Source organism: Micromys minutus (genome assembly GCF_963924665.1).
Source record: "Micromys minutus genome assembly, chromosome: 1".
NCBI lineage: Eukaryota > Metazoa > Chordata > Mammalia > Rodentia > Muridae > Micromys > Micromys minutus.
In genome coordinates, this window is record NC_137969.1 from 79,006,089 (window position 1) to 79,022,781 (window position 16,693).

Genomic DNA, 16,693 nt, shown 5'->3' on the forward strand with positions numbered 1-16,693 from the left:
CTCACCAGAGAACAATGTGCAGGAATCATAGTCCTTGCTCTATATCCCTTATGTGAAACTCAGAGACCAAACTCAGCTTCTGAGGCTTGGAAGCAACTCTTTATCTACTATCTCAAAGGCTTGTCAACACATATTCTGGCTTGGTCTGTTTCTACAAATTCCCAAACTGCCCTGGAAATTATAAAGGGCAGGCTGGAACAGAACCACAGAGCTGTATGTAACCCAGCCCACTGTGAGTCTAACCTTGAACCAGGACTGGAAGCTGTATTCACAGAGTCCCATGCTAACGTTTGAGGATTGTACAGATAAACTGGGTGCTTTCCTTCATGTGGTATGTATGAACTACACACCCAGGGGCTACACTACAAGAATATAGAAGCCATCCTGTTCCCTTGGCCCTGAGACCAATTGACTCCACCTACAGGCACTAACCTCTCTGTAGCCCTGCCCTTTTGACCTCTTCCAGTGTTCTCATTTATTTTTTTTAATTCCATTAAAAAATAAAACTTTGGGGGCTGAAGAGATGGCTCAGTGGTTAAGAGCACTGACTTCTCTTCCAGAGGTCCTTAGTTCAATTCCTAGAAACTACCTGGTGGCTCACAACTCTCTGTAATGGGATCTGATGCCCTCTTCTGATGTGTCTGAAGACAGCTACAGTGTACTCAAAATAAAATAAAATAAAATAAATCTTTTTTTCTAATGAAACTGTGTTTTAGAATCTTCTCATTTGATTAAAAATCTGAACTATAATTTAAGAAGTTTAGCCGGCAGGTATCCTGTCATCCTGAAGTTTAAACAAATAATACTCTTGCACTGGCATTTTTATCTAGATCTAAGTAATCCAGAAAGCTTTCTCAAATTACAGAGGAACTAAAAACTTCCAGTAGGCTTATTTTCCGTGGTTTAAGCTAATTATCACACTTGCTAGCTGCTCTAAACTATCACTGCTAAGCCGTGGTATAGCTCGGTGATGATATGTGCACTTATACAAAAGGCCCTGGGGTACCAGCATCATGATGAGAGGACAAAGCAAAGAAAAAAAATGAAGGAATGCAAATTGTGTCTTCTAGCCATTTGCATGGCATGACATGCTTTCAGAAAATTGAATTAGCACTGGTTAGAAGATTTTAGGTTGACATCACAGCTGTGTGATCTCTAAATTTGTTTCTGCATTGTGAGGTTTTTATCTCACCACCATGTGGTGAATTCAATCAGATAACTTTTGAAGAAAATTGAGATATATATTTCAATGATTTGTACATTCGGTTTCTCACATTTAATATGAACATGTACTTGTGCTTAATGATATCTAGATTTTTTGTCATAGATTAACTAATATTTTCTCTGTAGTTATATACAGTGGCTCACTAATGTTTAGATCTGATGAAGCATGAGACTGGTCCTTGCCCATTCTCTGTTGTGCATCCTTTATTCCCGTCCTGCTCAACTAAGACTCAAACTCTTTTACATGGCTTGAAATCAACTTGCATAGTTTTACACATATCTTGTTGTGATCAATATCTTATATCCACATATGCTTACTAATTCTGCCTTTACCATGCCTTTAAAACTTTGAATGGGTAATGTTTGAGTATCTTGGTAACTATCTAGCTAAAGGACTAGGGATGTTGAGAAGCAGAAAACTTGAACTACACAGCTTCCTTTGCATCATCACGGTATTCAACATACTGCTGAAAGTTATCCCCCGGGGCCTTCCTGTTATAGAAACCGAGTGGCCTCCAAGAACTTCATGAGGCATTCCCAGAGCTGCTGAGCCATATGCTGAGGGTATCAAAGTCTGAACACTCTTTGAATATCTTTACCATCATTTCTTTGAAAGACAGAAGGCAGAGAGAAAGCTGCTCTCTGAACCAGAAAGGTGGCAAAAAAAAAAAAGAAAAAAAAAAAAAAAGTCTATGGTACTTCCCTTTTCTTGGGGAGGACACTTATGAGAGATTTTCGTGGAGTCTGTGTTTTGCCTGCTCATCTGGTTTTTCTTACAGGTTAAAGACTTCATCAACTCCGAGCTCCTCGCACAGCTTTACTCCTCTGAGGACCAGAACACTCTGATGGAAGAGTCTGTGGAGCAGGCTCAGCGCCGGGATGAGATGCTCCGCATGTACCAAGCCCTGAAAGAAGCCCTTGCTATCATTGGTGACATCAACACGGCCACTGTTTTCACCCCAGCCCCACCTCCAGTAGATGACTCCTGGCTCCAGCATTCCAGAAGGTTAGGGAGGAAGCCCAGCAGACCCTGAGCTTGTCTACTCTCAGTTTCTAAGGATGCTTTCTCAAGACAACTTGGACCCAAAGGGAAAGGGGGGTCAATGTGCACCAACTCTTCTCATGATCAAGCTACATGCATCCTTAGGATGAAACTTGATAGTTGTTAAAAGGGTAAAATAGTGCCAAGTATCCCAAATGAAAAGATAATCGTACAAAAAGGAAGAGTGTCTGTTATCATGCATGCATAATACATACATACATACATACATACATACATACATACATACATACATACATGCGTGCGTGCAAGCATGAGAAAATAGTCACATACCTTATGTTTAAGAAGAAATACCACCAATTGTTATTGTTTCTAGAAGGTGGAATGAGGGAAGGAAACTGAAATATCAGCATTTACCTTTTCACGCCTCCGGACATCTTATAATATGTATCTAAGTTATATAACCAAAAAAGTAATCAATTTTAAAAATCAAACAGGAAGTTATGAAACATTTTTTAGAATTAATTTAAATAAGAAGGAAAAGTGGAATAATTAAAACTTGTCTTTTTTCTCAGGTCACCTCCTCCAAGCCCCACCACCCAAAGAAGGCTGACTCTAAGCGCTCCCCCTACGAGGCCCACAGCGGGCCGTGGACCGGCTCCTGCCATTCCCTCTCCAGGCCCCCACTCCGGGGCTCCCCCAGTCCCATTCCGTCCTGGCCCATTACCTCCTTTTCCCAACAGCAGTGACTCCTTTGGAACCCCTCCACAAGTTCCGTCCAGGCCCACAAGGGCACCCCCAAGTGTTCCAAGGTAAGCATGCCGTGCTGCAGAAGTTTCTCCCAAGATCCTCCTTGGTTCTCTTCTCAGAGCATAACAGACAACATTTATTTGGAAAAAGACAAAACACCAAAGTAAAAAATTGCAAACATCTTCCCATACATGTTTGCAGTTTCCACACTGGCAGTGCAAAGAGCTGGCACAGGACAAATTGCGGGGCCTAGGCTCATTAAGACACCCTGTGTGATCAACCACAGGATCCTCTCCTTTACCAACTGGCACAGATTTTCATGTCTCGGTTGTGAGCTCCAAAGCCAATGGGACTGAGTGAATGGCACTTTCAAAGCCCTGGGTGAGACTCTAGCAATAGGTAGATAAAGAAAGCTGTCGCTGGGTCATGGCAGGCTGTGTGTAGACCGTGGGGGATGTAGGAGTATTGGCTTCTCCAATACCCAAAGAATGTAGAGACCATCCAGGAACTTTGTCTGCTCTCTGCCCTGTGGCCCCAGTACCACTAGCTTTCGTGTAAATGAAATAACATCTAGCCAACTACTCTGCAGCTGCTTTGAACTCTACAGAGATGGTGAGGCAGACGTAAGGATTATGTATCAGGTAGGCTGCTGCTCCGCTGACTCACTTTCACAATGATAAATAGATTTTCTGGTCTAATTGTCACACAATATAAACTTATCAGCAGTGGAACTTGAAACATACTAAGGTAAAGTTATATGCTTCTCCACATTCATGCAGTCAACCTACAGTTGTTTTTTTTTATCTTATTAAAGGATACAAGATACTGTGGAGTTTTACACACGTGCGCATGTATGCACACGCACACACACGCGTGCACACACACACAAAATCAGAAAATTTAAAGACATAAAAAAATTATCCCATACATGAGGATAACCTTTAATTCAGAGAATTGGAATATCCATTGAGCAGACCTCACGACATCGATCACAGTACCTGTAGGACTGTGGAGCTAATGGAGAGGAAAGAGAGGTCCAGGCTGGTAGAGAAAGCATCCGCAATAACTTGACTTCAGAGCCATAAGAGCAGGCTGACTCATCCACCCAAAGATATAAGCTCCTCATCTAGGAGACAAAGGACATCACTTGCAGCATTGTCGTCCAGAACTTGAGGTGAGACAGAACTTTTACCACCATTTTAGTCTTACTCAAAGAACATGTAAATACTCGGTCCAATGTTTTTCTCTCCTTCTAAATTCAATTTAGTCAAAACCCAGCTCAATTCCCAGTAACGGTTATGCTGCTTTCAATCTTAACTGTTATGCTAAAAGCCTCACGCACACATTTTTAAGGTTCACGAGTCCAATAAAATAGGCTACTATTTACGTCTTACGGATACACAGTGAGGCTAACGGCCTGTCCAGTGCCAGCTCACTAGGCTCTAATCCCCAACACCCGACTCTGGAGCCCAGCTTCGGCCCCCACAGTAGGGGCAGGCAGTAGGGACCCCAATGTCTGACATTCCTGCTATGGCTGACTCTCCTCTGCACTTGCGGATGATTAACAGCATCCCTGGCCTCCAGTCACTAGCTGTCATTTATGTCCTCCCTCACGTTGTGATCATTGAAAGCACAGACATGGCGGCTGTCCCTTAGGAACGTAAAGCCATACTCTACTGGGCAACCACCGCTCTGCAGCTTTCATAAGAATTTCCTTTCTACATCAAAAAAAAAAAAAAAAAAGAACCCGTACATTTCAACATTGAATGTTGCTACAGGCAAGATCAAGTTTATTGTTTTAGAAAACCTCAAAAGGACTGGGGAAGTGTCTGCCTCTGTGCCAGGGTGGTATGGAGGCTGGGGGAAAGGGGGGGAGTGGGAAGGCAAAGTCCCAGGGGGAACCTTGGACTGTGTTGTTTTGTCTGTTTTGCTCTGAGAAGGAGCCAGGGGGACCTGTGGCTGTGCTGTGCTCAGGAATGAGGGTGCAAGTCTTGCCTGCTCGCTTCACTGCTTTTCCTCTTGGTCTCCAATAAGCTAGCTTGCCAGCACTCCTCAGAAAAATCAGCTTTCAGATGCTAAACTGATTTGCTAAGCAGGGTGGAGTTAGCTTTGGTATTTTTGAGCTTGCACGCAGGCAGAAGGGTGGGGGTCAGTAAGTAACCCATGTGAATTGCCAGGGCCAGGACAGCTAAGCAGGAAGGGAAGCCACCAGGTTTGAGGAGCCCAGGTCTGGGAATTTGTAGGACAACAGTTGGGCTATTCAAAATTTCTAGAATGCTCTCCAGTTAAAACCAGACTTAACTTGATCTGGCTTTATGTACCACCCTGAATTTAAAACAGAAACGAAGAGTCAGAATTGAAAGAGAGAAAGCTGGTTGTTTTGTGCTGAGCCTTCAAGATTGAGGGCCAGCAGAGGAGGCTGGGAGGGAATCCCTGTGGTGGGGGTCACCTGAGCAGAGCTGGAGGCCTGACGTCTATTAAAGACTTGCTTTAGATGGAAGATTCTGAACTCACAGCGTCTGTTTTTAATAAAAGCCAGAGCAGGAATCCTACCAAATGCAAGCCAGAAATGGGGTTTAAGATTTCATAAAGAAAAGAAAGAAAGAAAGAAAGAAAGAAAGAAAGAAAGAAAGAAAGAAAGAAAGAAAGAAAGAAAGAAAGAAGGAAAGAAAGAAGAAAAGAAAGAAGGAAAAGGAGAGAATGAAGAAAACTCTTATTGAAACACCTCGCTCTGCTGGTTTATATATCCTTTCCCTTCCGTGGTTTGCTTCCATTTTCTCTATTAAAAACGAAATAATCAAGATGCCCTATCCATCATCTCCCAGAAAACGGTATTTGGCTTTTGAAGGCAAAAACTCCAATCCGTTTCTCCCCCAAAGCTCTTTGCTTTGTTAAGGGACCTTCCTCTCTTTTCAACCTGAATCAAGGGAACCAATCCCTCTGGTTCCCTGATGGCCCCTCTTATCACAAAGGCAAGAGCAGAACTTCTAGAGGCAAAGACTTTTTAAGCCACTCTAGTGTGTGCCTGGCCAGTCTTCTTCCAGATACTCTGAGCGAGTTAGCAACCAGTGGTCCTGGCTTTTCTTTTTACCCTATTCCAAGGTCTGCAGAGCCCTTGGCGCATGGCCCAAGAACCTTGAATATTCCATCTTTTTACCTTACCTTACCTTTCCGATTCAAATATACAGGGAGAAGCGGGGCTAGGTGTTGGACTCAATTTTGACTCAGCTTTTTGGTACCAGAGCTGAAAACACTGCAAACTGCACATCGGTTTTAATTACTTCCACCCAAACTTGGGAGCATCCCAGAGATACCCGCTAGCATGGATACTCCTGTTGTTAGAAAACTGGGTGTACACAAATCTGTGATCTTTGGGACGTGTTTCCCCGTGGCTTGTCTATCCGGACTGTCCCAGGTCTCCTGCCTCCACTCAGCTTCCTTGATTTAAAGTCCACCCCGGCCTTGGCTCTGTTTAGAAGGATGGCCTCAAGCAGACAGAGCCTGGTTCTCTTAATTGCTGCTCCCAATCCTCAAACACCAACTTCAGAGTTAGTGGAGCTATTTTCAGTTACCACTTCTTGAAATTAGATAATTGGCAAGTGTAGCCTTTGACATTAACAGAACAAATTAGCTGAATCCGAGTGTGTTTTTCCTGGCACTAGCTAACTCTGGCATTGTTTTGCTCATATGTCCTTACCTACCACCACCCTGCCCTTCCCTAGGACAAAACTCTTTTGCAATGGTCAAAGGGATAAGAGTGGGAGGAAGGGTCTCTAGCCAAAAGAGAGCAGACTTCATCTACCTCATCACTCAATATTCCATTTTTAAAAGTTGAGCTAGAGAACTTTCTCCAACCTTATCCACCATCCCTGATGGTTTCTTTTAAAATGGCCAACCCTGGTTAACTCCATTTGGCTTTTAGTTTAGCTTACTGACAACTAAAGTCAAGAACTGGTCCATTAAGTGATGTTCTCGTGAGTCCTATAAGGAAGACAAAGCCCCCACGTTGTGCACATAGCCCCAAAGCAGAATCAAGACCTTTCCCAGAGCCCCTCAATGGTTTCTTCCGTGGGTTCTTTGGCTTTCCAGCGCACACAGCTACACAGAAAGATGTACATGCCTCCTTCTAAAACAATTGATGCCCCCACATTACAAAAGTTAAGGCCAATGGGTTTTCATCATAACTTAGTTTTAAATATTTGGTCTCTGATCTCAATGGCTTCGCATTGCCTAATTGTAACCCCAACTCTTTCATACATTTTATTTGTTATAAGTTACAGTTAGTACAGCATCCTTTCTATTTGGGGTACAAAGTCTCCTTGTTTTATTTGAGGCTTTTGTTTGTCTTTGTTACTCAGTTTCCTACATTTCAAGCCAGGACAAACCACAAACCCGTCATTCTTATATCTTTGCGTCCCTCACATCAAGGTTTGGTGCCATGAAGGAAGAAGCTGTCGAGCCTTGAAGTCGTGGGGCTCAGAATACATGGAAATTAAGCAACCCGTGTGGCTAGCCTGGGTGACACTCCCCTGCGGTCACACTTGGAAACATCCTGACTTACCCTCTTCTCTCCTCGACAGCCCTCTAAAACTGTTTTTAGCAGCCAAGTGTCTTTGGACAAAGGGTGAAATCACCTTATGATTTGTGATGTCAGCCACTTCAAGCTCTCTGTTCTCCTGACTAGCCAGCCTTCCTTAAAGAAAAAATAAAAATCATACTCAGACAGTCTGGATTGTCAGGGAACTGGTTTTTTTTTATTTTTTAGCAACTAGATTTAAAAAAAAAACTGTATTATAGCTCAAAAATATAACTGCTAAAAACAGAACAACTTTAAGATGCTCTTACAAATTCTTATATTCAAGGAATCTCTTGGGACAACCATGTTATTAAAAATAAATTGGTACTGAAACCTCCAAACATAATTAATAATTTGCTGCAGGTTCAGCATGAGCTGTCATGAGGCGCTCGCGGTACTTTAATGAAACAAAAATTTCAGCCACTGTTCTGTAAAGAAAGCGTCCACTTTAATTTAAGGCGCTCTATTAAATAGACCCCCAAAGGCCCGCTCTATTTACATGGCAGGTCTTATTCCCGTACACAGTTTCAGTTCCCATGACAATGTACTATTTCACTGAAAGAAAACAGTGGTTAAGGTCAAAGGTTTTCTTCCCCTCCTTGGGTCCTGTTTTCAATATGGTTTAAGTGAAAGTCAGATATTTTGGTGGTTTCCTCCTTGGGTCTAAGCAAAGTAGAGTCGATCTTACACAGACATTTTCTATCAACCACAGTCTGTTTGGGTGAGGCCCACAAACAGCACCAGCATCTCTAAGGTCAGAATCCGTGAACTTTGTGGCAGCGTGTAGGTAGACTTCCCTTTCCATTGTGTCTGAATCTTTCCCACATATCCTATGTTGCAGGAAAGTAAAAGCAAAAAGGGGAAATTAGGGAAGTCTCGCGTCATACAAAATGCAGCTAACATAAATGTAGATAGGAGACAGCTCCTCCTACCGTTCACTGCAGTCAGCCAAGCAGCGGGTGACAGGCCTTCGCCAGTTAAGCCAACACAACCCCTTCCTCGTGTCAAGAAGGAATGACTCTGACACTGGTCCCTTTGGAGCTCTTTAGTCGCTAGGCTCCATCACTGCAGGACAAGCCCTTTTGCATTTCAGGGTGCCCCGTTCTGCCCTGGAGTTCCCCTGATTGATAGAGGAAGACAGCCAAGACAGGAGTCTAGCAAAAGAGGCACCGGCCAGGGAAAACGTATAGCTGATGCCGATTATTTTTCCTGTGGCCAGTCAGCAGCTGTAATCTACCGAATGCTCCTATTCACAAGGCGGTGTCAGCTCAGAGAAAGGGGGAAATACTCGACCGTGTGTAAATAGACATCCAGACTTACGGACTCACATAAGCTAGCCAGGGCTTGAGCTTCATCACGAAGCTCTTCCATTCCTTTCCCTGAAAGGAAAGAGCGATTTTTCAAGAAACCTCCATTCTCGGGCATTCCTGGTTTGACGGTATATTTTTCAAAGGCCTCAGAGAGTCACGATGTATTGCACCTCTTACAAGGCTAACTCTTATCCAAGCAACAAACTCTAAGAATAGGCTGCCAGAGGCTCCCCCACCTCCACCCCTTTTCCTCTCCTCCAATTCACCAGCTACTATGAGAGATTAAAAGTGAGACTTAGAAAAACCTTGCAAGACAGACAGGAAGTTGAAAATAAAATGGTCAGTGCAGCATCTTGCTCTGTGAATGCCTAACTGCAGCAACAGAAGAGGGAGCTAAGGAGTTAGCTAAGCGCTCGATGGCTCTGCCCGCTTGTCATACATTTATCTCTGCTTACACATAGAATTCTTAAGTACCCGGCATTGAAATTCCTTAACTTACCCATGCCAACATATTGGAAGCATTGTCTGGGGAAACCTCGGAATCTAAACATGTATTTACACCCTTTAGCTGCCAAATGGATTCCATCTGGCTCACCAATTCTGGTGCCAAAAGGATATTACACTTCTGGTCAAGCTAGAGATGTCAGTGCCAGAGTAGGGTTTTCTGGAAAGGCTCCAGGTTTGAGAGACACTACATGTTTATAGATGCCACATTACTTGAGCAGTTACATGTTTAGATAACGTGGCAATCTAGCCCCAAATAGAACTCCAACACAGGCGATGTTCAAAGCCGTGAGGTATTCAGGAACTCTCTCCGTGCCACGACTCAGTCTTTGCATCTGGCTGCTCCTCTGGGGTCTGAGCCACATGATAGGCAAAACCACAAACACTGTATGCTCGAAGCTCTTATTTTTAAGCATTCCCAACAAGCACTGAGAAATAGCCATGCTTTGTTTTGCAGTCAAAATAATCAGTTCACATGAATCACATGAACCCGTTCCATCCACAGGCCTGGGGAGGCAGGGAAGGGAGGAGCAGTAATAAAAATGGCAATTAGCCAAATTCCCCAAATCAGTGGTGGTGTACAGCCTCTTGATTTCAATTGCTCATAGAGAGGAAGTTGCCCACACAGGGAATGATCTAAGCACCAGAAAATGAGACAACTACTCTCTTTCCTGCTCTTATGGGAACCCCATAAATACACAGGTCAACCCGGGAGTCACCAATAAGCAGGATTCTTTCTGGATTCTTTGATGGGAAGGCTGATACAGAAACCAAGAGAGAAGAAACTGACGACTGAACCAACCTGGATACTCAACCACAAACACACCCAAAGCTTCAGGGGAGCTTTGAAAACCGAGACAAGCTAAATCAAACGTGGACATGATGATATGTACCCATGGCCCCATACACTTGGGAAGCCGAGGCAGAAGGATCATGAATTTAAGGCCAGCCTTGGCTACAAAGTGAGTTCAGGCAATCATGAGGTACACAGTAAGGTCCTGATTCATCTCCACCGCTCTCCCTCCAAAAAAAAGGTTCACAGCTCCAGAAGGCTTCAGGTGGCCTTCCTTCTAATCAGAAAAAAATCGTTTTAGTCTGCAACCAAATATCCCCTCTGCCTCTGCCTTGTAAACATTGGAATTTGGTTTTCGGTTTTCTGAAGCAACATCCTTGAGATGTCCCCTTCATCTGCACACTTTGGCATGGCACTGACTTGCAGGCCCTCATCTTGATGATTCAGCTATTTTGTTTCATTTTTTTGGTTTTTTGAGTCAAAGTCTCACATAGTCTGCTGCATTCCTGAACTTACTTTATAGCCACCTCCTTGAATTCCTAAATCTTCCTGTCTCCACCTCCTAAGTGTTCAGATTATAGGTGTATACTATATTGTCCAGTGGGAGGAAAACATTTAGGGCAGTTTATAATTCTTCAGGTTCCTTTCTTGACGATGAATACTTGCATAAGACAAATTCTGGACCATGAGTATTCTCTTAGGTTCATAGTGTGATCTTGAAGATACTTTTAGCACTGAATGAAAATTTTTCTTTCATGTAAACCTTCCTTTAAGCATCACCCCAGGTCCTACGCCACAAGACATGCCTACTCCCTGCATTCACAAGGAAAGGCTGTAGAAACATCTAAGCCAAACACCCACTGGTTTTTAAAAACACTTTCTATTGTGTTAGAAACTGTTTTAATAACTAAAATAATGAACTTTCATGTCAGACAAGTTCTACAATATCTTAATTATTGGCTTTAGGATGAAAAATTAAGGAGACATTAGTGGATGTGTTAACTAGACAAACCATGGCAGAGCTTTCCCTCCACATATCTAGGCCTGACACCAAAATAATACCCACGCTCTGCAAACCATTAGCATGAAAGCCAACTTAAAGCTTTAGAACAACCAATAAATGGGAGCACTGAAGAAAAATCCCCATAACATCACCAAGAGACTTCAATTAGCCTAGACAAATGCTCTTTAGTTCAGTTCAGGAATCCATAGTGCATAGACGTTGATATAATTGTCCGAGGAAGTACAGTGGTTAGCCTTCTGCCCTGCAATCTCACTAAGTTGCCTTAATATTTCCAGTACTCTAAATGACTCTATCCACATCTTAATTCTTAATATTTGAAAGCCATTGTAAGAACCTTTAACCTTTAAAACACGGTTGGCTTTGAACAAGCATATTGATGATGCTTCTTGATTTTTCTTAAAATCTCGTTCTCACTGCTTTTGCTGTTTTCCCTTTCTCTGTGAGTCTGTCTGGACACAAAGTCACTTCATAGTCCTCTAGGTGAGGAGACAGGACCTGAAGGCACTCCTGCTGGTGCCAGTTGCCAATCCCCAGCCTACTGTACTGTTCCCCAGTCTCCTTCCCTGCAGAGCTGGAACCCTGTAAAACTGTAGCGAGCCACAAGGAACCTTGGCATGTCCACATTCTTTAGGCTCTCCCAGCCCTTCATGGTTTTCATCTGATATGCTATGGGGGGTGGGGTCGTGTTAATCTGCATACTTTACTTTTTCCCTTTGCAAAATCTATAGCACTGGTTAAAATTAAAGCCTATCTTCAAGTGTAATCACGAGAGTAGGGGAGATAGAATTGTTGTCTCTTGTTCTGAAGGCAACATTAAACTGGAAAAAAAAAAAAAAAAAACAATGTTTTAGGACCATCCCTCTTTACTGCAGTCCCCTTGGAGCCCTCCCTCTTTTATTCATCCCTATCCTGACTTCCTTTCTCTCTCTGGCCCCACACATCATTCTATAGAGCCGCCTTCCACTAGTTACTTATGGTGGACACCTGCCTTCTAGCTGCGTTTGGCAGGCCAGCGGGATGAGGTAATAGTCAGAAGAGAATGTTCTGGCTCTTTGGCCACATCCACGTACAGCTTTACTCAAAACAGCTCTCTGCGGGTGAGAACAGAGCGGTGCTGAGAGCCCTCTGCCTAGCACTCCGAGGAAGCCTGAGAGAACAATAGAAAGATAAATGGTATCTACCTTGGCCCATCCTTCCAGAACTTTCCGCACACAGATGTGCAGGGAAGCAAGAGCCTTGCGTTGATGAACACCTTGGCTCTGTTTCCTCTGAGTCCGGCCGACCTCTTACACACCCTTGTCCCTGTGGCTTCTCCCTGTGGCTCTGCAGCGCTGTTCTTCCCTAACAGCACATTCTGTGAAGAAGGGTTCCTCTAGGGCACTGGCAGTCTTTGTAGGATGGATGCCTGAAAGACATATGGTTTCCATACATCTTCTGTCTAGACTGGCTTCATTTAGTGACTCTTGGTCTGAACGGGTCTAGTTAAAGTATCTGCAGGAGCTTGTATAAAACTTTCAGATGTGGGCATGCCATCAAGGTGTCAAACAAAAACCTGGCCTTCATACTAGCAAGCGAACAGAAGGGGTTGTTGGCCATTGGCTGCTTTTCTTTGGACGATGTTGTTCTGATCATGTTGAACATCCCACTCACCCACTGTACCTCCAAACACTGCCCAAAATAGAGGGTAGCTCATGCTCTGTAAACTCCTCACTGTTTTCTTGAGTTAATGCTTTGCATCGCCTCTGTGTGTGTGTGTGTGTGTGTGTGTGTGTGTTTGAAGGCTCTAATTCCCTCTTTACATGGCCCAGGGGACCTATGATTTCTTGCCCTTTTAGCACCAATTTTTACAAACACAGCATTTTTCCCTGACTCGAAGGAAAAGAAAAACCACCCAACAAGCCACCGAGTAAGGGACTTAGCCATTTGGCATTTTGGTAGCTCCTTCAACCAACAATGAAAATTCTGTTTTAAAATGTGGTTTCTGAGCCAGTGTTCAAGGCTGCTCTAGAAACAATAAGATCCTTTCAGAGGAGAAGAATAACTTCTAGCCTTGCCCAGAAATCAGCTTTGCTCCCTCTTTTGTACGAGCCCGGCCCTGTTTAACTGCTTCACAGCTGCAGGCTAGGGGAAGGGAGACACTGGGACACTCCGCACGTGCCCCCTCCTCCCCGAAGTGTTGTCGCTTGGCCTCTGAGCATTTAATTGGTCTTCCTCACATATTCGTTCACTGGAATGGCAGCTCAAAAGGCACAATGCCTCTCTGTTTTTCTGTTTGCTTTAATTCTTTCTTCTTTTGTTTTGTTTTTACAAACGTTGAGCTATTCAAAGGCATATTAGAGCTCCCCCTGCTGGATGTTTTGAGAACAGTGTTGAATGAGTCAACAGTACACAGCAATTCTTTGTCTCCATTTTTGCCACTTAAAGGAGCAAAAAAGTACTGTGTGGTGCGTTTAAAATTGGCCTTTTGACTCACCGGGTGTCATTTGGCAGGAGAGAAATGTTGCTGAAGTCTTGTCCTTTCTAAATCTTCAGATTCTATGCATTTATTTTGTAACAGTAAAGCAAGTTTTCAAAAAAGAATTTGCCTGCTCAGTCACCCTCTCTGAAACAGTTACAGTTACCCTCTCTGAAAGCCCCCTTTCCTTGTCCTATACCTATGCCTGAAAGGCAAGAGAGTTTCTCTTATCTTTCCTAAAGCAAAAGTGAGTTCTACTGTCTCACACAGAGGTACGGACTGCTGTCTTTTCCTTCCCTGCCCCTGCCCTTTCTTTTCCATGACTTCAGAAGACAAGGGACTGCAAACTCTGGCAGTGGAAACCTCTACTTGGAATAGCTGCTTCTGGGTACCTCTTTCAGAACTTCACTTCCTCCCTTTGGATGTTAAAGTCAGATCCCTCTCCTGGAGCCGGAGGTGGGAGGGAGGTAAGGGCCAGGAAGACAAAAGGAAAAAGACCCAGAGGACAGGTTTTTAGTCCCCTACTGTCAATGGGAATGGGCTCTACAAGGTCCCAAAGGAAGACCTGTTTCTAGGGGAAGGATTCTAAGGAATGGGGGAAAAGAGGAGAATGGAAGGGAGGGAGGGAATTTACTGGAAGAATTCCATGCCACTTAACTAAATTCAGTGGCCATATGCTGTGAATCTCTAGAAAACTAGGCCCTGCTCCCCCCCCCCTTCCCAGGCTCTGTTCTTAAGTCTGCTTCTCTACCTTCATCCCTTCTCCTCACCTTACCTGCTGTTAGTGATACAGTACAGAGGCCATTGTAGAAAACAGAATGACAGTTTCATACAACTGAACATTCTCTAAGTCATTTCCTCACCTTATCAGGTCAAAACAAGTCACTTGATACTTGTGACAAAGGGTGGGTGATGTTCGATTTTCTACACAGCAGCACTTGCCCGGGCTTGCTTTCTTTATAAGCACCCATTCCTGTTCCTAGAATGCCAGACCCTCAGATTCAGATGCTCTAGAATCACACCCTCCTCCCTCCCCCCCTCTCTCTCATGTGTGTGTTAGTTAGAGTCAGGTACACCAGTGCACTCACAGCTCTGATCTCCACATCTTCACCCTGCCCCCCATCAAGTGCCACAAAGAGGAGCACTCTCTCCAGGAGAGACTCAGAAGAGTATTCAATGGGGGCAAGTATGAGAACCTGTGCTGGATACCCAGCACCCAGCACCCATGCTTACAAAGAGAAAAGGAAAACCAAGCATGGTGGGTGCTGTGTGCCTGTACCAGTGTTGGGAAAGAGGAGACAGGAGGATCCCTGGGGCTTACTGGCCAGCCAGTCTAGCTAATTCAAGGAGTTCTTGTCTCAAAAATAAAATGAAAGTGATTGAGAAGACTCCAACACCAACTTCTGGCCTGACCACACACACAAACACAAACACACACACACATATGCACACATACACACACATACATACACACACACTCACATACATACATACCCATTCACATGTACACAAACTCACACACACAGACATACACACCCATTCACATACACATGCACACATACTCACATACAGACAAACACACTCACATACACACATGCACCACCCCAAAGCTGATGAACAATGCAGTCTGTCCTAGTGGAGCCTCCCCAAATTCATTACAACTGGCCTCACATCATGAACACTCAAGGCCAGATAACAGAAAGACAAACAGATGGAATTAACTTCTATTCTTAAAAGACAATCGGGTGAGAGGAGGAAAGAAATGGCCACTTGTCAACCTTATCAGTAAAGCCCCAAAAAAAATGCCACCCACCCAGCAGGAGCATGGGATCTTCTTACAAAAAGTGTCATTGTCCAAACTCCTGTAGGCGGGCTATCCCTGCAGCCACGGCTTCACGGCTTCCATCTTTCCCTTCTATCATAACCATAAACCGCCCACACACAACACAGTGTTTCAATAAATGTTTAAACGATACAAGATGCTTCATTTCAATGTGATGGATTACTCAATGAAGCCCATCGCTTAACAAAGCAACTGAGGAAAATTTGGTACAAAACAAATGTTTGCCCCCAAACAAACTGTCTTGTGAGGTGACTGTCTTTGGCAATGGGAATGGTTAGGGACTGGACCAATGAAGTAAATCTGAGCAGAAAGCCTTAAATACTTTCTTAGTGTTGAAGTTGGCAAACATCTTAGCTTGGGTTATTTAAAAAAAAAAAAAAAAAAAAAAAATACCCACAACAACTTAGGATCTGTCTCAAGTTTTTTTTTGGTTTTTTTTTTTTTTTTTTTAGCACTGTTTGTACAATATGGTTTACTTTTCTTATTGTTTTAGAAATAAAATAATGTTCACCTTTTCCAAAAGTGCCAGTCAAGGCTCTTTGGGGTTTTTTAATTGCCCATACTGCACATAAATGGATTCCTTTCATCTGAAAGTGACTGTATCCCAAAGATGCCCTAGTCATTCTGAGAGAACACAGTAGTGTCTTATCCTTCCCTTTCTCCCTCTGTCATTAACTCACCACATGGGTTACACAGCAGTGTTTTCTGTGTACAACCCTAGGGACACCCTTAATGAGTTCAACAAAAGTGAAGAGGTTTAACTACTTTATTCATTTAGGGGAGAAAGACAAACAAACAAACTTACTGTGAGTCAAGAGCATGCTAAATTCTGAGGTATGGTAAACAAAATGTATACCAGGCCTCACAGCTAGAAAAAAAAAATGTCTCCATAGTCCTCTTCTCTGCCTCTGCCCACGACTATTCCCCACTCACCAGCCACCCTCCTCCAAGGGTGAAGAGATCAGTGAGAATCTGCTCTTCCATCCAAGTGTTCCATCCTCCATTCCCACCACTAAACATTCCCTCTGGTACCCACTTACTTCCCCTACATTTCTACTCCTTTCCGGTCGCTATAGGTCTGCCTTTCCCTACCATTTGCAAGCATCATTATATGGTACTTGAAGTCGCCTTTGCCCTACTGTAACCATATCGTCGCATTTTTTAAGCTCGTTGGGAGTGTATTTCCAGGTGATAAAATCTAGGCTTTCATCCCA

General features: G+C 43.6%; 1 protein-coding gene across 6 annotated transcripts in view; it reads left to right on the top strand.

Moving 5' to 3' along the window:
• Window positions 1-16,693, top strand: part of DNM3 (dynamin 3) — a gene marked incomplete at its 3' end in the record, with an annotated part of 461,945 nt that overhangs the window by 434,770 nt on the left and 10,482 nt on the right. For all 6 annotated transcript variants that reach the window (XM_080942239.1, XM_080942242.1, XM_080942240.1 and 3 more), the window contains 2 exons: window positions 2,004-2,230; window positions 2,800-3,036. In XM_080942239.1, coding sequence (XP_080798365.1) covers window positions 2,004-2,230; window positions 2,800-3,036 — 464 coding nt within the window. The remainder of the gene's footprint in view (window positions 1-2,003; window positions 2,231-2,799; window positions 3,037-16,693) is intronic.